The sequence below is a fragment of the Triturus cristatus genome, chromosome 7 (assembly GCF_964204655.1).
Source record: "Triturus cristatus chromosome 7, aTriCri1.1, whole genome shotgun sequence".
NCBI classification, from domain to species: Eukaryota; Metazoa; Chordata; class Amphibia; order Caudata; family Salamandridae; genus Triturus; species Triturus cristatus.
Window position 1 is genome coordinate 1,148,185,563 of NC_140590.1, and position 21,900 is coordinate 1,148,207,462.

The 21,900-nt window shown below is 45.6% G+C and overlaps 2 protein-coding genes across 4 annotated transcripts; one reads left to right on the plus strand and one right to left on the minus strand.

Annotated features, from left to right (window-relative positions):
* Positions 1–3,876: 3,876 nt before the first annotated feature.
* On the minus strand, positions 3,877–5,635 carry LOC146811284 (tRNA N(3)-cytidine methyltransferase METTL2-like). The gene has a single exon (XM_085618355.1). The coding sequence runs from the start codon at positions 5,598–5,600 to the stop codon at positions 4,344–4,346; it is 1,257 nt and encodes a 418-aa protein (XP_085474481.1). The 5' UTR covers positions 5,601–5,635; the 3' UTR covers positions 3,877–4,343.
* A 104-nt stretch (positions 5,636–5,739) lies between these two features.
* LMAN2 (lectin, mannose binding 2) lies at positions 5,740–20,480 on the plus strand. 3 transcript variants are annotated; one of them, XM_085618356.1, is made up of 8 exons: positions 5,740–6,117; positions 12,169–12,287; positions 14,945–15,062; positions 15,961–16,040; positions 16,171–16,332; positions 18,638–18,752; positions 18,847–18,966; positions 19,573–20,480. In XM_085618356.1, the coding sequence occupies exons 1-8, from the start codon at positions 5,991–5,993 to the stop codon at positions 19,731–19,733; spliced, it is 1,002 nt and encodes a 333-aa protein (XP_085474482.1). In that variant the 5' UTR covers positions 5,740–5,990; the 3' UTR covers positions 19,734–20,480. The 3 variants fall into 3 exon arrangements, with proteins under 3 accessions (XP_085474482.1, XP_085474483.1, XP_085474484.1); XM_085618357.1 differs by having other exon boundaries at positions 5,761–5,974; XM_085618358.1 differs by lacking the exon at positions 5,740–6,117 and adding an exon at positions 6,240–8,252.
* Positions 20,481–21,900: the final 1,420 nt, after the last annotated feature.

A 21,900-nucleotide genomic window follows, 5' to 3' on the forward strand; every position in this document is an offset into this window, starting at 1 on the left:
TTTCAAACCGTCAACAGTGACGTTCTCTATCAAATCTGAAAAGTCACTTCTGTTTATTATTCCCTGTCACATGTGGCCTCTTTCTGTCTCAGCGCTGGCGACAAGCACACGTTTGCCGGGATACACACTTATAAATGGCTTTTGTGACTCGGCCGTGAGATCTGTCCGCCTTCCAGCCCTTTCCTGTGATAAATACACTGTGCACCAAGCAGACACCCGACAAACACAACACCCTGGATTCACGCAGAGGCAAAACCAACTCCAATTTCAAAAATTCACATTTCCCAGTTTCACGTGTGACTAGCTCGTCTGGCTGTTGTTTCTATCATAGTTCTTGCGGTTGTGAGTGAATAGCGGAAAAAGCAAAACTACAAGTACCGATATGCAAAGAAAACAGAGGCACGGAACTGGGTGGACTATTCTCACCTGAAATGTAGCAACATGGGTTGCAAGGGTGCTTGAGGTTATATTGATTGTGCTAAATAGGCTTGGATGAGTTATGTCCCTTCGACTGCTCACTGATAAGGGTGTCTGCGAGGCACTAGTGTTGCACTGCGTAGACCTTCTATGGTTTAACTCACCTGTGAAAGCTGTAAAACATCTTTTGCTTTCATTTTGCTACAACCGCGACACCCGCGCTTTACTTTTAACATGGTTAAAGGTAAAGCGCTGGTGCTGCGATTATAGCAAATGTAAAGAAATAAATGTTTTTTTTCTATTGCTTTAGTTTTGCAGCAATCGTGGCACCAGCGAGCATGAAGCTGACGTGGAGGAATGGGTTAAATTAAAGATGCACATTGTGGTGAGGGAGGGGGAGAGAGTAGAAGCACGGCAGGGCAGAAAGTTAAATAAAAGACGCGCTCTGTGGTGAGGGAGGGGGAGGGAGTAGAAGCGCGGCAGGGCAGAAAGTTAAATAAAATACGTGCTCTGTGATGAGGGAGGGGGAGGGAGTTAAAGCGCGGCAGGGCTGACCTACGGATCAGTGGCGGAGAAACATTATTTATCACAAAGATTAATAAAACAAGGGAGAGGCTGAGTGCTGTAATCAAAAGAAAACCAAGCCGCGAAAGAGACGGAGGCAGATGGGGATGTCAAATTGTAGGCACAATTAGTACTCGACCTCTGCAATTTTCAAATGCAAACACATTTGGTCAAACCTAAGCGGAGATTTTGACAAGTTTGGGGATATAAAAAAATGCATCCGTTGGTTGAGGAGAGGTGAACATTTAACCGAGTAATGGAGTGGGAATGAGGAAGAACTATTATTTTTGGGTACAATTGCTGCAAAACTTTAAAAAAAGAAAAAAACATATTTTTCTTTCATTTTGCTACAACTGCGACACCTGCGCTTTACTTTTAACATGGTTAAAGGTAAAGCGCCGCGATTATAGCAAATGTAAAGAAATAGATGTTTTTTTCTATTTCTTTAGTTTTGCAGCAATCGCGGCACCGGTGCGCATGAAGCCGACGAGGAGAGAATGGGAGAAGGGAGGAGATTAACGCGAGAAAGCCAAATGCCAGCTGTGCAAGTCGCGCGCGCTTGTGTGCGTAACAGCCGCTGGTGGCCTGAAAAAGCCTGTGGGCGCGAGAAAGCCAGATGCCAGCTGTGCACGTCCCACGTGATTGTGCGCGTAACAGCCAGCTGGTGGCCTGAACATGGCTGTGGGTAGCGCTTCGAAAACCGATTCCTAAATGTCTCGCCAGAGCAACGCATGCGCTGGCTCAGGCGAGACCTAAAAACAAAAACACCCACGCCAAGAAAGCTAGATGGTTCACCACCGAACTTCGAGAGTCCAGACGCACTTGCCGCCGCCTCGAAAAGCCCTGGAGGAACACCAAATCCACAGAAACCCACAACAACTTCAGAGTCGCCACCAACGCCCATCACCAACTAATCAGAAAAAAAAGGAAAAAAGCTATTGAAGACAGAATCTCCACTCATGCACACAACAGCAAAAAACTCTTCAACATCATCAAGGAGTTCGCCCAACCCACCAGCGAGTCCATCGACATCCCTCCCTCACAAGACCTCTGTGACAAACTCAGCACCTTTTTCCACCACAAAATCAAGAGCATCTACGACAACTTCGATGAAGACAATCAACACACTAAACCCTCACCAACCCCCCCCGAAACCCTGAAGCCAGCGATCGACAACGGGACAGCCCTCACCACCGAAGACACACTGAAGACGAAGTCAATCCACTCCGGGGCCCCCACGAACCCCTGCCCCCACCACATTTTCAACAGAGCCGCCAACACCATCGCACCCATGCTCTGCCACACCATCAACCGCTTCCTGGCAACCGCCTCATTCCCTGATGACTGGAAACATGCTGAGATCAACCCCTCCTGAAGAAACCCTTGGCGGACCCCACCGACCTCAAAAACTACAGACCCATCTCCCTGCTCCCGTTCCCAGCGAAAGTCATCGAGAAAGCCATCAACAGCCAACTCGCCACATTCATCGAAGAGCACAACATCCTCGACTCTTCCCAATCCGGCTTCAGAAAAGACCACAGTACAGAAACCGCCCTCCTTGCCGCGACAGACGACATCCATACCTTACTGGACAAAGGAGAAACAGCAGCCCTCATCCTCCTCGACCTCTCAGCGGCGTTTGACACAGTCTCTCACCACACCCTAATATGCAGACTCCACGACGCAGGGATCCAAGACAAGGCCCTCGACTGGATCCGCTCCTTCCTCTCGAACCCTACACCTACCACCTGCGGAGTCCCCCAGGGGTCCTCCCTCAGCCCTACGCTCTTCAACGTCTACATGGCTCCGCTCGCCCCCATCGTCAGAACCTACGGACTCAACATTGTGTCATATGCAGACGACACCCAACTCATCCTCTCCCTATCCAACAAACCGTCGCCAAATGGATGACAAACAGCTGCCTACAATGAAACACCAACAAAACGGAAGTACTCATCATGGGCCCAGACGCCTGGAACGACACCTGGTGGCACCCCGCCCACCCCCACGGACCACGCAACCTGGGAATCATCCTGGACTCAGAGCTCAAAATGGACCGCCAGATCAACTCCATCTCGTCCTCCTGCTTCAACACCCTCCGCCTCCTATGCAAGACCTTCAAATAGATCCCCCTCGAACACAGGAAGACCGTCACTCACGCCCTGGTCACCAGCAGGCTCGACTACGGCAACGCACTCTATGCCGGAATAAACAAAAACCTCACCCACAAGCTACAGAACATCCAAAACGCCGCCGCAAGACTGGTCCTCAACCTGCCAAGACACTGCCACATCTCCCAGCACCTGCGCACACTCCACTGGCTCCCCATCGAAGCTAGAGTCACCTTCAAGATGCTAACCCATGCTCACAAGGTCCTCCACGACACCGGACCAGCATACCTGAATAGCCGACTCAAATTCCATGCACCCCAAAGGACCCCACGATCAGCCCAGCTCTCCTACGCCGTGGTGCCCCGCACCAGAAAGACCAGATCGGGAGGCCGCTCCTTCTCCTTCCGTGCGGCCAGAGCCTGAAACGACCTTCCGCTCCACCTCATACAGATAACTTTGCTCCCCATCTTCGCAAGAAACCTCAAAACCTGGCTCTTCGACAGACCCCCTCCTTGATGGACTGGAACCTGCGAACCCACCCCCCCAGCGCCTTGAGACCCTTACGGGTGATTAGTCATGCTTAACAGACCCTTACGGGTGAGTAGTCATGCTTAACAAACACCTGATTTGATTTTGATTTGCATGCTGAAACAATAGGAAATACATGCACAGTAAAAGAAACATGCAGGAGAACATTCGCATGCATTAACAGCATTCAGCACGCGTGTGAACAAACAGGATTTCAACTCATTACAGGAACATAAATATGACGTGCACGTGAGTGTTTAGTCCTTTTAGGTTTATTTTTTTTTAATGGTACCGTCTGAAACTGAAGTTTATTAAAACGAGCTTTATGATTAATTTATAAAAACAAAATGCTTAAAAAGAAAGGGTTTACATCTGAGTGAGCTTCCATGATATTCAGCCCAGTGGAGGTGCACTTTAATGGGCTATATGATCCAGCAGATGAAATTATAAAGCAAAATATTAACAAGCAGACTGGAGCTGATGATGTTTGACGAGATGACATACTTGGGTTTTACAGTGGGGGAAAAAAGATGCACAGATCTTCTACATTGGTCCAGAAAAGTTAACAGCAAAACTGAGAAAGGAGTCTGACCCGGGAAAAAAAGATGCTTCAGTACATGTTCGCCCCGCTGTGGTGTGACTGTTTGCTATGGCAGACAGTTCCCGTTAAATCCATGGGGGGGATTTATAGATATCAGCTCACATCCTGAAGGCCAGTTCCTTTTAAGCTGCATCTTCACTGGTCTCACTTCCTAGAGGCAATGGCTTGCGGTACTTGCACTGGATCCACACCCGGTACATTGTTAGCTGCTTCCCACGATTCACCTGCAGGCGCCGGTCAACCACATTCTGCACCTTCTCCAAACCGGCACCTGTCAAGAGCCTGTCCAGCTCATCTTGCGTGAAGAAATACACCCTGGTTCCATCCCCTCTCACATAGAAATTCTCAGATAAACAGCGACCTTTCTTAAATCGCAACTGAGCCATGTCGTAGCGCCCATAGTCCCGCAAAAGGATTTGCCCCCCGGGTTTCAGCAGTCGGCCCAGTCTGCGAAGAACACTTAACATTTTATCTGGCTGGATTGCTGAAAGGACAAAGATCAAGATGATGATGTCCACACTCTCTGAAGGCATTGGGAAACTATTCTGCTCGTCCGACACATCGTGGACAAAGGCGAAACAACGAGAAGGATTGTAGTCTTCATTGCCCTTGACCAGGTCTACAGCTGTAGTAGAGAAGTCACAGCAGTATACAAAGAGTCCGGGATCATTGTTCGTCTTTAAGATGGGAAAAACTGTATTGCCGACGCCACACCCGACCTCCAGGATACGGTAAGAAGCAGAGGAGCCAGGGAAATCTTCATCACTAACTTTCAGGTCTTCAATAGCAAGTGTTTCCGTCAACTCAGAATTGGGCTCCTTTTTGGGGGGTTTGCTGTTGCATGTAAAGTTCTGTGCTGAAGCTGCTGTGGTGTCCCCATCTTGGTCTTTACAGCACCGTCCCTGCCCAATGCAACCAATTCCAGTCCCATGTGATGACAGATTGACATGTGTAGATTTCTTCGTTTCATTTCGGGTCTGGTATGGTGCGAGTTCCGGAAATTCTGTGAAAAGCCAATGCCGGTCTTTGAAAAATCGGTTTTCATGGACGGAATAAAATTTGTCCCAGAATCCGTGAGCACCAACTTCATATTCAGTTTGTTTCTCAAGTGGCAGCAACTGCTCACTGTTCTCCTGTACTTTCTTCTGTGCAGTTGCTTCTTGCTCCTCAGACCATTTAACATTATCCCAGGCGTTGTGCTGGAACACTCGGCTAGGATCAGTCAAGTGACGATTTCCAAATTGCGGTCTCTTGCCAGTAGCAGAAACCGAATCAACTCCAGAAGAACAGAAGCGCGCTGCCATGACGGTTCCCAGAGACCGGAACCGGAAAGGTTTCATTGTTAGTTCTAACGTCCATGTTAAGTGTCGCGCCTTCATTTCATTTGCTGGTGCCTGTGACACGATCGTTTTCTAGTAACTATTACCGGCTTACTCGTTGCCCTCCTATTGGTTCTTGCTCGTGACAGTTTGCCTCCCATTGGCTGTTAAGAGTTGTCAGCTGACTTATCAATGGATCTTTCCGGTGCCTGGTTTTAGGCTTTTGCTAGGGGTCTGGTCCTTAACCATGTATTATTGACTGTGTTTCTTTCATTTCGCGGTCTCAGTGGTAGTAGTAAGACCCTGGGCTCTGCTGGTTTCGGGACCCGAGAGCAAGAAAGCGCTGAAAGGGGTATTCTTGCTCTAAGAATGTGATTTTCAGCGCACCTACCCGTTTCCGGTTGAAACCGGAGGTGGTGTACCGGAAGCAGGAAGTAAGGGAGACGCATCATGGCGGAGGGTCCGAGTCCGTTCTGTCTTTTCCTGCTCCTGCTGTTGCGGGGGGCGGTGGGGGACTTGACGGACGGTAACAGCGAGCATCTGAAGAGGGAACACAGCCTGATCAAGCCCTACCAGGGTGAGGGCGAGATAGGTTAACTTTCAAGGCAAGGGGCAGCAAAAGATGGGACACAGTCCTCCTTACCTACCAGGGCGAGGGGCTATCTTCTGACATTTAACTAGGCTTAGTATTATTAAAGGAGGGAGTGGGAGCACAGTTTTCCCAAGTCGTACTGGATTACGTATTACATCTTCATACATGTCATCATGTGGAAACAAGAAAGCTGCCGTTCTATGCCGTATTCTGTAGAATAAAACAAGATTCAGAAACTTGTTTCTCTCACATTACCGTTCACCAGGTGATGGTATTGTCAAAGTGGGGATGGCGGGTATCTTTCACCCCCCCCCCCCCCCCCCATTCCATTTGCAGTAATGTTTTACCGGTGATGGTGCATGTAATTTCTGGGCGCCCGCGTTCACTCAGCAATGTGGTAACTAAATATACGGCAATCGCATTCTCGCATGTTTCTGTCTTTGTCGCTAGTTTCTCTGATAAGATAAAGTGTTGCTGGTGGACCGAGCATTTTAATTTGGATGTTCTCCATCTGAAATAGGGCTCCCAAAGCACCTATTAGTGTTATTACAGATGTATTGTAACTGAAGCATGCGAATTGTAATATGATTGAGTGTTGAGCTCGTAATGCTCAGATCAAACAGCAGAACAGCGTCCTTGTTGATATGTCAGGCTGGAGCTGTTTTCTCTTGTGAGCAGGGCGGTCAGCTTATGTCTCTGTTATATTGGTTTGTAAAGAGGGATTCATTTTGGTTTATAAGCGTTGGTTCTTCGTTAAAAGTAATACACGGTGAAATATAGCCTGACCTACAGGGAAATTGTGATGTTAAAAGGCAAGTCCGTATGGTTGGGGTTGATATAGCGGAGTACTGTTAATTTGGCAGCGTTGCCAGGTATACAGCTGTGTTGCCATGTACTGCGCATGAAGATGTCCGGGGTCTGTCTAGTGGGATTTGTTTGTGAGAAGTCAATTTTGAGGTTAATTGGAAAGGTTTAGTGTAGTGATCTATGCTAGGTAGATGGTTATGTTGGATAGCCATTTTGGGCATATTGGAAACGTGTTTGGTGATGAGGTCTGACTATTGTATACTGACTTGGTGGTTGTGCAATGTGTCTAAGACTTGGTTGCTCTTTGTAGCATCATTCTTGCTATTGTATGGCAAATGTTAGGCATCTTGTTAGTTCTACAGGAATGTGGTGGTTAGAAGAGGCAATTCATGGGTAGGCCAAAGAGAACATAGGTATATGGAAACAGTATATGTGGGCGTGTCTGTCTTGTGACAGAACTTGGGCCTACCAAATTGAAAATTAAACTGTTTTAAATGTTTAGTCGGCCAGAATAACCTAAGGAGATAGCTGTCTGAAACCCCAACCACCTTTGGCAGTGGCAGCACTCAAACCTCAGCCAGCTGCCCTTTCCTGGTTAATATTATGTTCAGGGCTCACGAGCTACAGAGGGAGATGAGATATAGCTGGGATGATTGGTACACGCGCTTTAATTTTCCTTCGTGGTGTGACCTCAAGTGCTCTGGTATTGACTAGTAGAAGAATGCCCCTCACCATTTAAAAAAAAAAAAAAATCTTTTTATTTAACATATGCGTGGCAAAGAGGGTATTCAATCATAAATTGAATCATCTTTATATGAGTATCCATGACATTGTACACTTTCAATATTTACTACGTTATAACATTTCTGCAACAAATTCTTTATCGGTAATAGCCACAGCTCAGCACCATCCTGAACCCCATCCATAGCCCCATAGGAACGTCTTGTTGAACCTTTCTGGATTGATGTCCCGCCCCGCCCCCCATGCTTCTATGATCGCATGGACCTCCGTGCCCTCTATATGCCATCCATCTGCCCCAGATTTTGTCCCACTTCTTTTGACATCCCTTGCTTTGGTTCACCACTTTGCCCTTCACCATTCTTGAGAACCATGCTGTGGCACTCACTGAGCTTAAGGCTGCCTTTGTTCCACTACCAGAGTGTAGAACTTCCCCCTAGCTTGCCCGGATGGCTGCTGAAGTGTAGCCCCTATGCAGTTGGCCTGAACAGGGAATGGGCTTGGATGGATAGATATAGGGTGCAGGGCCACACCGGTTTTGCTGTAGGATTTGCAGATATTGGAGGACCAGGATGGTGAGTGGCTAAGCTTATTACAGCGTGTCTTTGGAAAGTGCAAGTATGGCCAGGATCACTGTAGGAGGAATTACAGAGGCATTTAAAGCATGTAAGTGAATGATTGAGTGCATAGTGTCGTGTGGGGTGGGATTAGGGAGAGGAAAAGTAAGAATGGTCCTGAACTGTTCACAGACTTCTTAGCCTGAGAACAAGTGTACTATCCTGTTTGAGTTTTTTCCAAGCATGAGCGATCAAGATAAGAAGTTTTGAAAACTGCACAAGTGCTGGCAGACATATTTTAAAGCATTCCACATATTTCGTTTCCCATTCAACCATCTCGTTTCCCAATACAACCCAGCATATTCATTGTAATTGAATTTTTATAGTGTTTACTACCTCTGATGAGATGTTGAAACAATTTACACTGGTCAGCACTCTGCTCTGGAACACAAATGTAATGGTTCATCCAATGTCCTTGGTTATTCTTTCTTATAGTTTGTTTAAGGGATTCATCTTGTGCACGTAAGGTCACCATTCCATGATTCCATTCTAGTTTTTGGTACATTAAACTAATAGGAGTGATCACTTGGAGGGCGCATGGACATGCTAGTACATACAGACGGTTGGTGGATTAGCACGGGCATGACTTTCAGCGGATGAGAGGTTGTGATGTTTGAAGTGAGTGGGCAATTTGCAAAATTAAAATAATAAAGATTAAGGCGAACAAGCATGTGGTCAGAGAAGGTTGTGGTGTGAGAGAGGAGCCATGGAAGGGAACAAGAGGGTTAGTTTAACGATAAAATGACAATCAGAAGTTTTGAGTAACAGTTTTCATGCTGGATTTTAGAAATATAACAGATGCTTTCTCAGATGGCATACAATTTCAAGGTGCAAGACAGTGGAATGGAACATTATTTGCATCAGAAAATAGTGCTAAATCTGGTACTTTTTAAAGGCCCCCAGGACCTTGTGTGCTCTTAAATGACCTGCTGCACACAGTTATATGAAACAACTTAATGCAGTCTTATTCATAAATGTTTTAATAGAGAAATATCTTCAAGTTTGATCCACACTAATATTTACACGGCAAAGTGAGATCCATGTTGGATACCTGTGATTTGAGGGCGAGGGCGGATTCCCCAGACAGTGGAAAATGCAAAGCCTATATTGCTGTGCCTGGAGGGTGAAGATCCACACACTAGGGTGAGGAACGTGGGTACGGGTCCCTTTAGAACTTCAGTAAAGACTTTGTTAGCAAGAGGCTGCTGATTAACCTTCCTTCAGCACTGCCCTTGGGTAGATATTAGGGGTGAAGAGAAGCCTGCAGGTTCTGTTGTACAGGATACAGGCATTCTTTAGAAGAGGCCCAGCCTTTTGTCTTCCTTGGTCACACTTTCAGTTGGGCTGATGGCAGTGAAGTGCAGAAAACTCACACCTCTTTGTCATGGCATCACTATACAAAGGATGTGTCTGAGGAGCAGCCTCAAATATGTTAATCCCAAAAAATTGCTAACCAAGAAGAAGCCAAATAAATATCAGCACATGGAAACCGCTAACCCCACACTTTGAAGCCCATCTTATTAAAGCACTTGAACACACATTAGGAACTTTAAAAATAAATAGTTAGTGCATAAGTAAATTAAGACCTGGATCGACAGTTCGGGCGGGACTGTTCCCATGAGAAAGAGTCAAGACTAATTTGCATAAGGCTGGGTCTGAACTTGGGTGGCGAATTGAGCAAAAGAACGATGCTGGATTCAACCCAGATCTGTAACTGAGGGTGAGTGTCTGAAAAGTTTCAGCGCTCCGTCCATCATCTCCTTGTGTTTGCTTTATAAGTAAATGTATGGCATGTCTTTACAGATCCCAGGAAACAATGCAGTTTGATTTACTGAACACAGCATAATTTTTTTCTGCTTTTTTAAATCTAAAAAGTCCATACCGTTCAGAACATTTTCACTGTAATGAGATGGAATCACACCCTCTTTCTGCCACGAAATTCCCCTTGCATGTATCTAATCTAATAGTGCGAGTTATGAATTCCATGTTTAATATGCTCTTGTCAGTTATTTAACGGTGCGGATGCTGTGGATAGAAACTCCTCAGGGTTATACAGTATAACCTGCAGATGGAAAAATGCTCAGATAGGTTCTTACATAGTTCCCGGTTTCACCGTAAATAATATGCCTATGTAAGTTGATAATGTACATGTCGTCAATTACTTAGCAACGTGCAAAATCTGGAGACAGGGATCCCTCAATGAGCCTTGAAAGTAGGATCGTTGGAGACCCTCACCCTGTGATGGGCCTGTCAGTTATTACTAGGTACGGAGATAATAGAGAAGCCTCACGCTAGTGACATAGTATATTCCAAATATAGACCTGTCATTTAAAATCTGTGGTTATAAACACTAACATGTATAGCTACTGTTAGAACATTAGAGCTCCTTTGGTAATGGACCTGCAGCCTCCATCCCGTCCATATTCATAGCAGCAAAGCAGGCATTAACCATCTTATGATTTAAGACCGGCAACAGGTTTGCTCAGATATTAAGACAGTAGGAGCAGGCTTCAGCAATCCTGATAGATGTTTGTCAGAGCCATTTATTGTTCAGAGCACACAACAGCAGAGTCCTTCAGACTTGATGACAAATGGCTCATTTGGAAATCCGGGCATAATCTGCAGCCACCCCATATGTAATCAGTATTAGTAGTAGTAGTAAATCTTTATTCGGTTATAAAAGAAAACATTGAATAACCATTAAAGTACATAGAAAAACATATCGCACACAGTGTACACATTATAAAAAGCTCCTTGAGATGACAGAAATTACTTCAACCAAGATTTGTTCTATGTTTAAAAATACACTTTAAAAACGTGCTAACACATTTCGTAATCAGTGTGGTGTTCAAGAATTGCAGGTGCAGCATAGCGGGGCGACACCTTCTGAAGCCAAGAGTTCTCAGCAGTGGAATTAGCCATAATTTACGGTGTGTGGAGTAGTAATTACAAAACAGTACAGTACAGTATGCATTGTTGATTGTTCCGACATCTCGTCGCAAGGGCATGCCATTAAACCCTCTTTCCAGTTGTGACATTTTGGGAAGGCTACAAGCCTATGGAAGACGTTCAATCTAAATCGTGTCAACAAAAAACGCTCGAATTGTGACTCGACATAGGTCAAGTATGGTTCCATTTCCAGAGTGGTCATGACTACCAGGGAGTGTTGGACAGATGTTTTACTTATCTCCTTACTCAACCGTAATTCTTCCATGTAGCTCAGAGCCCTTGTTTTTAGCTCTTTCTTGGGAATCTCAGCGATTAGTTCGGGGTTAGCATAGTATTTATTCAGCCCCAAGTCTGTGAGGAGATTTTTCACATACGACAACCACTCTATTTTCCCCGCATGTTCCAAGGACATGCAGTCTGCCACTATCTCTTTTGTAAGTGAGTTTTTTGTTGACGTCCAAATACGGCGCCACAACAAGAGAAGACATTTATACATCTATTTTAAAAAAAATGCTAATGATTCGCAATGTTATTCCCAATAGTTCATTAATACAACCACTTTGTATCGGTTAAAAATATGTGCATAACAGCCATGTTACTAAGTCCAACTCCTCTTACATTTGTTATGTAGAGAATGAAAGAGTTGGATGCATGCTGTTGGTTGTGAATCGATTAATAGAGCAATGTGAACTTTAATAAAACATATTTGAGTCCCAGAACTCGAGGACCTGAGGAGTTCCTCGAGCAATGGTTAGGAACATGTTATCAGAGTATTTGATTGATGTCATTTTTGGGGCTGTTAATTAAATAAATGCCTTTTGGCAGAAAGGTCTGATGTTATTAACCCACCCTCTGTGCTCTTCTGGTCAGCTTTTTTGGCCAAATATGCTCATGACATTGGCCAATGTGTGTGTTTTTTCCCCAGGGGTCGGCTCAAGTTCAATGCCCTTATGGGACTTTGGGGGAAGCACTATGCTGACGAGCCAGTACGTACGACTGACACCAGATGAGCGCAGTCGGGAGGGGTCCATCTGGAACAGAGTGGTAAGTGTTGGTTCGTAAGTAATTCTCTGCATAACAGACTCGTCTCTGGGTTCCTGCTTTTGAGGTGACCACAAAAGATCTGTCATAGAAACTGATTAACTGATACTTTCTGGTCTGATAGCCCCATAGAAAAAATCTGCCCCTAGAAAAAGGCTGGCTAGTATCTTAAAGACTTCCCCATGAAAGCTGCCTGTGAAATAGAATAGTACATTCTTCAGAGTCTGGTGTGGCTACACAAAATTTGGCCCTTGAATAGGGCAGCGAGTAATTTAGGGTCTGCCTCAAACATACAATGGCTGTCGTCGAAACTGAGAACAGCTACTCTTAGGTGGAAACTCTTAGTAGGGAAGAAAGCATGGGATGCTGACTATATACAGTCAGCTTCCACCTTTATAAGGACAATCCTAGCAAAATAAAAATATAAAACCACAGTTTACTTTAGCTTTAATTTTCTCATGCCTCTCTTCCAGTCACTGTCATTCAGTTTTTTAAAACTTCCAAATAGTAGCCTGTATTGTATGTTCAGCTATGAACAACAAAACGGATCCCACAATATTCTAATAAGGGCAGAGCCATATACATTTATATTAAAAAGCACACCTCAGGGCCTCACTTTTACTCATTATGGGGGTTGCTTAAACTCTTTTGGCTACCCAATTAACTTGTAGCCAACAAGAAATTAATGCACTAATTTAACAAGAAACCAATCAAAAATTGTCATCCAAACATATGTATTACGGAATAGCATCTAGTTAATTGTAGAAGTATCAACAAATATTTAGACTTCTCCTCAATATGTGGAAAAATGTATTTCTGGCAGGTCCCCATAATGACAATGCAAACTTCCAAAAAGAACACATGGACAGAAAGTCTGGTTTTGCTTGTTGAGAGCAGCTGGCTGCATCCTGTTTTGTACACGCACTCTTCCTTCTTGGTGCAGTTCTTTATTCCAAGGCAATCAAGTGCCCTAGTGTAATTAATGATGCTTTATTAACACATACACAATTATTAAAATACAGAATTGGCGTCCCTTGATTTAATGTTGGCATTGTACTGGTAGGGGTTTTCACATGTTGAGGATAGTGTGTATTTTTTAGGCTTCTACAATTGACTGGTTGCTGAGGACGTTGTGCCAAAACACACTTCACCCTTGCAGTGAGAGAACTTTTTCTGGGTTGGCACTGTTTTCCTGATGATGATCACTGAAAATTGATGGTGGACTGTTATGATGTTTACTAGTGCGTGATAGCCGATGCTCACGAGCTCTCCTGCGCGAGAGCATCCCTGTTCTCCTTCCCTCCCATTCGTTGCCACAACATTCCACCTGCCCTGGAGTTCCCTGTCCCCAACTGTCAACTGTCATTATCCTGAAAAGGACGTTCTTCCCGCACCTGTGTGGGGCTGTATGAATAAAGCTTCTTGCTCTAAATTGAATCAGCGTCCTTTCTACATGGACTGAAACCTTAATACTTCTTAGTTTATTGGATAACGATATATAAGTTACCTTGATCATTTTTTGTTATGGGATGCTTTTGGGGGTCCATTTCCGGTGTAACTTTTTAAAAGTATTTTTTATATGTGATGTGCAATATTTATGTTGGTGTGTTTTGGTGCATTTTTTGTTCACATTGTCTGCGTAAAATAAAACTACCTATGATTGATACCTTAAATGTGTTTAGTTTTTGATAGCTGTGGCAGATCTTATAACTGCCAGTGTGGCAGCTCAAGTTCATTTATCACACGGCAAGAGGGTGGTAGAAGAAGACCCGGAGAACTGCCGGAGTCTTTATTGATAGAAGATCCCACCCACCCACTGACCTCTCTTCCTTCAACTGTCACTTTCCTTCCCCCAGAGTCTCGCACCACATTCCATCACCCAGGCAACCTGCAGCCAGTGACATCATAGTACCCAAGCTCACAGCTGTGCTAAACAGAGCACGTGTGATTACCACAATAGCCCCTCGTGTATTTTCTTGAGAATTTTGTTTTGGCTTTGTGTTAAATGAGTGTAATAATGTATTGCCTGCTAGAAAGTATTTGGGTAGCAAAGAGTTTAATCAACCCCTCAAAAATGTGTAAAAGTGAGACAATCAGGGGTACTATAATTGTGAAACACGTGTTGTGTAAGTTTGCATGGGGACTGCTCCTGCATCACAACAAACTCAGCATGCATCTAATCACAGCAATGGCTTTTCCATCCTATGCTACGCTAGCAGATTAAAATCAAAGACTGCCCTTAGACCTATAAGTACATGCTGCAAATAAAATGTCATCTTACATCGCAAAAGCTTTTTCCAACTGTAACTATCGCCCCTCTCCTTGACCACCATGCTCCGGGCTGAAAAGAAACTAGGAAAATTGGAAACAAGGGAGCGTTTGGGCATTTTTATTAATTCTTCTCCAGGCTAACCTTATTAGAGAAGAGACTTCGGTCTTATTAGAATGGGAACCGAAAGCAGGGTCTTGCAGTGAGGGCATCGATTGGTCACTCACTGTGAAATTGACAAACAGATAATACTTGTACCCCTGAGACTGACCTGTCATGGAGAGAGAGCACAGGGGAGGTATGCAGAGTCCGGTGGTCCAGCCCATGGTTTGTGCTGTTGTTTGTGATAAGCAAAGTCCAGAATATAAAGAGAGAGGTCCTTTTTTTGCAGCCATGTTTCCTCAAGGACTGGGAGATGCACGTTCAGTTTAAGATCCATGGATCTGGCAAGAAGAACCTTCATGGGGATGGTTTTGCACTATGGTACACAAAGGACCGACTTACACCAGGTGAGTTGGCTGCGGATACCTTACGCATTCTCTTTACACCGTATACTCTTGTAAACTGGGTCACATTGTTTTTATTGGTCCATTTATTTTAAATAATTGGTTGCAGTCAGCTAGCAATGACAGAGTATAACCTTTTTGTTTTTTAAATTAAGGCGCTGTTGGCCTGTGGTATTGCACAGCTTGATGTCTTTCCTGCTACCCTCCTACCCCCACAGCCAATGCCCCTGTGCTGTCTGCTCCCCTTTGGTTCTTTTAAGGCTTTTTCTGGTTTTCTCATTGTGTACTCTTTCACTAGCTCTCTCATTCTCTGCTGCCCCTGTCTAACCTATCTCACTCATTGAGTCCCAGCTTTCCTGACACCTGGCAGTCTAGTCCTTTGCTGTCCCCTACCCAAGGTCTCTTGCCGTCGCCCTTGTGACTCGTCTTTCTCTGTCTCCTGTCCGAGGTAACCCCCCACCTTTTGTAATCCTAACCTTAAGGTCGATCGTCCTCTGATCTTCAGTATTTTGTTGTTTTCTTGCTCCAAGTGTTGTGCCACGTTTTATTGGCAACACCTTTTCCCCATCTGTTTTCTGCTCGACTCAGTTGCTGTCTGCTGTTCTCTGCCATCATCTGACCCCTGCCTCAGCTCTCTTGTCTTCTGCTGTCCCCGTGGACTGACTCCCCTCTTCCGTGACTTGCCCTGGGTTGGCCTCTGCATCAGGTCTCATCCTCTGTTTTACCATGTGATGGGATGTGTTCCACACACTCAGCTGTTCTCTGCATGCCATCCTATCCTTTTGATTCCCAGTGTTGTTTGCTTTCCTCTTTGAGTTTTCCACCGTGGATAGAGTGAAGGTTTGTCTTGTACCCTCTGCTGTAGTAAGCAGGTTTTCCTTCTCACCATCTTCCCATCTAGGTCCCGTGTATGGAAGCAAAGATAAATTTCACGGCCTGGCACTTTTTCTCGATACGTACCCTAACGACGAAACAACCGAGGTTAGTATCCGAAATGAAAATTGGCTGCAGTCTGTAAGCCTTTGCACCTCTGCCAGCCCAGTATATGCACAGCCAGGGGGAAGGCTGTGATGTGATGAGTCCCTAACAGAACTTGTCCTTCTTACTGCAGCGGGTGTTCCCCTACATTTCAGTCATGGTGAATAATGGCTCCTTGGAATACGACCACAGCAAGGATGGCCGAGCAGCGGAGCTGGCTGGATGCACAGTCGATGTTCGGAACCAGAACCATGACACCTTCCTTGCTATTCGGTACTCTCGCGGCAGGCTGACGGTGAGCGTGCTGTAGTTTGGGGTAGGCACTATGGCATCCAGCCCTAATGTAAATTGGCTTGCAGTCTTCAGGCCTGTAGGGAAAGATGGAGCTGAGAGGAAGGAGTGAGGTGTATGGGAAGCAATACAGAAACCCACTGGTTGGGTGAGGGAACAAAAGCTAGGTTATTGGTTTCAGAACACCTCAGTCAATGTGCACAGCCTTTTGGATGGGGTTAGTAGTGGGTTGAATAACCCTGTTTAAAAAAAAAAAAAAAAAATCTTCAAGTTCTGCTACATATTGATATAAAATAATAAACAGCGAAAAAATGAAAACCTACAGCGTCAGTGACATCACCTTATTGTCACATTTTCGATTTGGTTTTACCAAACATACGTTAATCAAGGTTTTACCAAACATACGTTAATCAAAGTAAAGTAAGTTTTCCGAAAGTTCAGTCTGAGAGACTTTCTCTAACTGAAAGCAGGTACCCTGGGAAGCATGAGTTTTCTGGAGCAGTTACCCTCACTCACCTGGAGGTGACACGCTTCATCATAGGGCCGTGCTCGTCACCAGGCCGGCGCTGCAATGCCTGGCGGCCCCGCAAGAGGACACTTTACCGGAGACCTTTTGAATAAAAGCACGCTGGATGAGCACGGTAGGACAGGGGATGTCGTGTCCTAAAATGTGAGAAAATTGGTATGTGTGAGTATAAAATCAGCTAACTGCCAGATGCTGCAATCTATTTAATTTGATCTTCTGGTCGATGCTGAGACTATAAAGAAGTAGCAGAGAAAATGGGGAAAATAATGGTCCTTACCTCTGAGAGTAAGTGTTGGTCACCTCTAGACCAGCAAATAGGCTAGTGTCTATACTTTAGGTGAACATGTTTCATGCCTTGTATAGTCATGGAGCGATCTGTTGGCATTTCACCAGTACCAAAAACAAAAGAAAAATAGGTCAATGTGACTTAATCTTCTCTGCAGCGTGAGGAGCTCAGCAATTACTCAAAGCATAGGTGATAAGGTGTCAATAGACATCTTACAGCCGCTGAAGAGCTCTAGGGCAGAGCGCTCTAGATCTGGTAACCTGCATATTTAAAAAGAGTGAAATGAAACGTATCTTTCTCTGCTACTTCTTTTTAATCTCAGCATTGACCAGAAGATCAAATTAAATAGTTTGCGGCATCTGGCTGTTTGCTGATTTTAGGCTCTCGCTTACCAAACTTCTCACACCTATCTTCTCGCATTTTAGGACACAACATCCCATGTCCTACTGTGCTCCAACGGCGCGTTTTTGTTCAAAAGATGTCCAGTAAAGTGCCCTCTTGCGGGGCCCGCCAGGCATTGCAGCGTCGGCCTGGCGAGGAGCACGGCCCTATGATGAAGCGTGTCACCACCAGGTGAGTGAGGGCACCAGTAACCGAACACTCATGATTCCCATGGTACCTGCTTTCAGTTAGAGAAAGTCCCTCAGAACAGTATACTTTACTTTGATTGCCATTTATATGAAGACCGTCATTCTCCTCGTCCTTCCTGTTAATATGTATTTACCGAATATACATCATATGTCTGTATTAGAGGAGCACTTCAACCACTATCCCCAAATGTTGTATTCTCCAAGGCAACCCCTTTGATGTTTATACAAATTCTTCTGCTTTGGCACAGCAGTCTATTCCCTGTGTCCAATCTACCAAGGAGGGGGCCATAGTCGATCTTCAATTGCAAGCAATATCCCACTGCGCAATGAGTAGGCCCATGGCAACCAGGAGTCTAGAAGCCCACCTAAACCCCAACCCCCATATACCCCAACTCACACTTATCCATCAAACTCAGTAGTAGTATTTTAGGCTCTGGTGTGATCTGCCTCCCTACAACTCAGGTCAGGGTGCTGCATATGCATGCTATTATTGCTGTGTAATGTGGCACTCTCACACCGTATGATAGAAGGTGCCCAGGCCAATCTTACATCTGAGGCATTGGGGGGGGGGGGGATGGGGGGGTCATGGCCATGTTGCAATTTACTTTATCTGGTGGGGCAATAATCTACCTTATGCAGGTACGTCAACGGAATAAGCCGCAGTTTCATGGAAATCGCTGGGATTTTGCGGGCCAATTTTGCCTCGCCCCAGTCCTTGTCTTCCAGGGGGCCGGCCTCCCGGGCCACTCTATCCTTCAATGCCAGCATGGGGTTTGGGGTATTGTGAAGAATCCATGTGTTAGTGTGAGCCTGTCCCACAAATGTTAGTGGGCCTCTTTCTAAGGGCCATCGCCTTGATATTTCTTCTTGCTATGTGCTTGCATGACGCTCGTTGTTCCTGTCCCAGGTAATGACAGACATTGAAGATAAGAATGAATGGAAGAACTGCCTTGACATCGCTGGAGTCCGGTTGCCTACTGGCTACTTCTTTGGGGCCTCTTCCGCCACAGGAGACTTGTCTGGTGAGATACACCATTTCATACCATGACATTGCAGTCTCTTTTCATGGTCACCCTGGAATGACCATCCTCTTATCTTGTCTTCTGTTGCGTGCAGACAACCACGACATCATCTCGCTGAAGGTGTTCCAGCTGATGGTGGAGCACCCGCCTGAGGAAGAGAATGTGGACTGGACCAAGATCGAGCCCAGCGTCAGCCTGCTTAAGTCTCCGAAAGGTAACGTGGAATACCTAGTCCTGCTATAGTCTCCTCTCAGATGTGACCTCACAGGACACCCATTACCGTGTGGTCTGGCTAGTGCTTGAAGGCAGCGCTTTGTGTAGTTTTCAGGCCATCAGACCTTTTTCCAGAGGCGTTCAGTCACCCATGTCGGAGATTCTCATACGTGGAGCATCCATCTTAGATGCAGTAACATCAGAAGCTCCTGATGTATAGGGGTGCAGTGGGCTGTTGGTGAGGACTACTGGGAGGGCTGCGCTGTGGTGAATGGCCGTGGAGTGTTAAGCGCATGTACTCATGGTCTAGCAGAGTGATTGCATGGAGTGTAAGGCAGTTGATGACTGGTTCTGGGGTCAGTTTGTTGGTGAAGTAAGTGGCAGCAAAGTTCTGGCGGGATGCTGGCAGAAGTTGGCGGAGTGAGAAGAAGATGACCCTAATAGAATGACGTCACGGGGCGCTGGCAAGAGTGGAAGCATTGGGAGGGTGGCACTGGGCAGATAAGAGCAGGTGGTTAACAAAGGGGCGGTGGGGGCATGCTGATGGAGTAGGTACAGTGAGCTTGTGTCTTACAGGATGATTTTAATTTTTTACATTATTTTGCAGATAACGTTGATGACCCGACTGGTAACTACCGCAGCGGGCCCCTGACCGGGTGGAAAGTGTTCATGCTGTTGCTGTGCGCCCTGCTCGGCATCATCGTCTGTGCTGTGGTGGGTGCTGTGGTGTTTCAGAAACGCCAGGAGAGGAACAAGCGCTTCTATTGAAGGTGGATGCGCGGCCAAGCACCTTTCGCCCCTGAGATGTGGATTGTACAAGAACTTTCTCTAAAAACTGACAGTTGTACAGAATATTTTTGTAATTTTTTGTTTAGTGCTGGCGGCAGCAGAAGTAAGACTTGAATTTCCGTCTCTCTGGATGTTTGGGACGTTTGGGGCTTTCTTGCCACTTCAGAGAAGTCCTTTTGTGAAGTACAACCATCTTCCTCGCACACTTGAATGCCGGCGGAGAAGGGGAGTCGATAAGAAAACTGGACTGGTTCGGTTGAATGGATGGCCACTTGCATTGATGGAGTGGTTGGCCTGGTATACTGTTGAATTATTTTCCTTTTTTGGGTTAGGATAGTAGTGACTTTGGCTTCTTCACTTCAGGGGAATACGTGTGAAATTCATGAAGGAAGTCCTTGCCTTTGTGCATATGAGTGCTGTACACACCATTCCCTCCTTGTTACTGGGAGGACCGTGCTACACAGTCTTGCCAGTTGGTTCCTGTGCAACTCAGGAGCTTGACTAACATGAACAACCTGACGATGTGAGCTTTTCTGCATGTTTCTCCCCTCTTGGTGGTTTTCTTAGCATTTGCAAAGACAAAGTTACTCGTGATGCAAAAGATAAAGAGGTAGTGTGTGGGGGGAGGGATTTTGACCTAATTTGAACCCCCTGCCAAATACTTCAAAATATCAGTTTGACAAGTCACTACTTTACGAACATTAAAAGTGTCCCTGTTCAGCCCAAGAGCGACTCCAGTTCATGATTTAACAAAGCAGCTCACCAGTAGAAGGTCATCTGGGAGTGAAGAGAGAAAGAGGCAGTACCTTAAAGCCGATTGGAGAATCTGTCTTTCGCTAGCTTGGTGGTGCTGTTTACTGATCCTTGGTGCTGTTTACTGATCCTTGGTGCCTGCTTGTGGGCAAGCATTGTGAAGCCAAATTGTGCTGAACTATGAGTGGCATTGGGCGCTAGCCCTCGCAGGGGCTTCTACTTGAAAATCGGAATAGTTTGAAAAAGGGTAAGCTATGTTGTATGGATTGAGAGGAGGTGGCTGACTATTTGTATAATTTTTTTTTTTGCATTAGATTACAAAGAACTGCATGGGCTGTTTCTGTTTTTTCTCCTGAGCGTACTCCACTACATGTGGTCAGTTCCTTTCACCTACGTATACTTCAGGCAGCGCTATGCCCTGATTGCTATTTTTTTTTTAAATATATATATGGTAAATGCTTTCCCTCTGCCCCCACAACAATGTGAACATGCTCACATGCCCAGTTTTGTAGAGGTCTGACCTGGCACAGTATAAAACCTCAATAACAAATGCGAACGCTGGGTTTATGAAACTTCTTCCATTTCTACCGTGGGTATTTTACACTAGTTTCCAATCCTGCTTCATCTTTACTCCCAACCCTGTCCATTCTCCCAGTCTGCTCCCAAAATATCTTGTGCCCACTTTCTCTGTGTTTCCTTTCTTTGCTTCCAGCCCTTCCCCGCCCTCTTCTTGGCATATTAGAGTGGTTACCAGTCCTGTCCTGGTTTGTCCCTGATACTGCAGGAGACCTTTGACATCCTCATTTCCCTATTCCCCAGGCATCCTTGACAGTTTGGATTCCACCCTAGAGTACTAAAACCTCAACCTTACGTACTACATGAGAAGTCCAGCACCCCTCCGAACCAAGCCAGGGGACGACCCATTGCTGCCCTCCCCACCCAAGCCCAAACCATTATCCTTTGCCTTCTCAACCTGCAGTCTGAGGCCTGTTTTGACACTTCCACTGACACCTTGACGGCACCCAGAGATCTATTTCTGACATGTCCTCTCAGCCAGTGCTCTGGAGCTGTTTGGAAAAAAAAATGGGTAAGTGGTATTGGCTCCAGATGACAGTGCTTCTGGGAAACATGGGTCACAGGAGGAAAAAGCCCAATCAGGAGGCTTGTACACTTTGAGAATTCAGCACACGGGTGACCCAGAGCTGGGAGTTTCTTTGAAGGCATTTTCAGAGTTTTCTCGGTGGAGCAAGAGAAAGAGAGAAAAGGAATAAATGGACACTAGGGTGTCAATTTGGATGTCAAACGCCAGACAGCCAGAGCTTGCTACCTACCAAGATGATGCTGTTAACCAGATGGTTGGCTAGGTGTATATTCCATCCCTGGAACCGACATG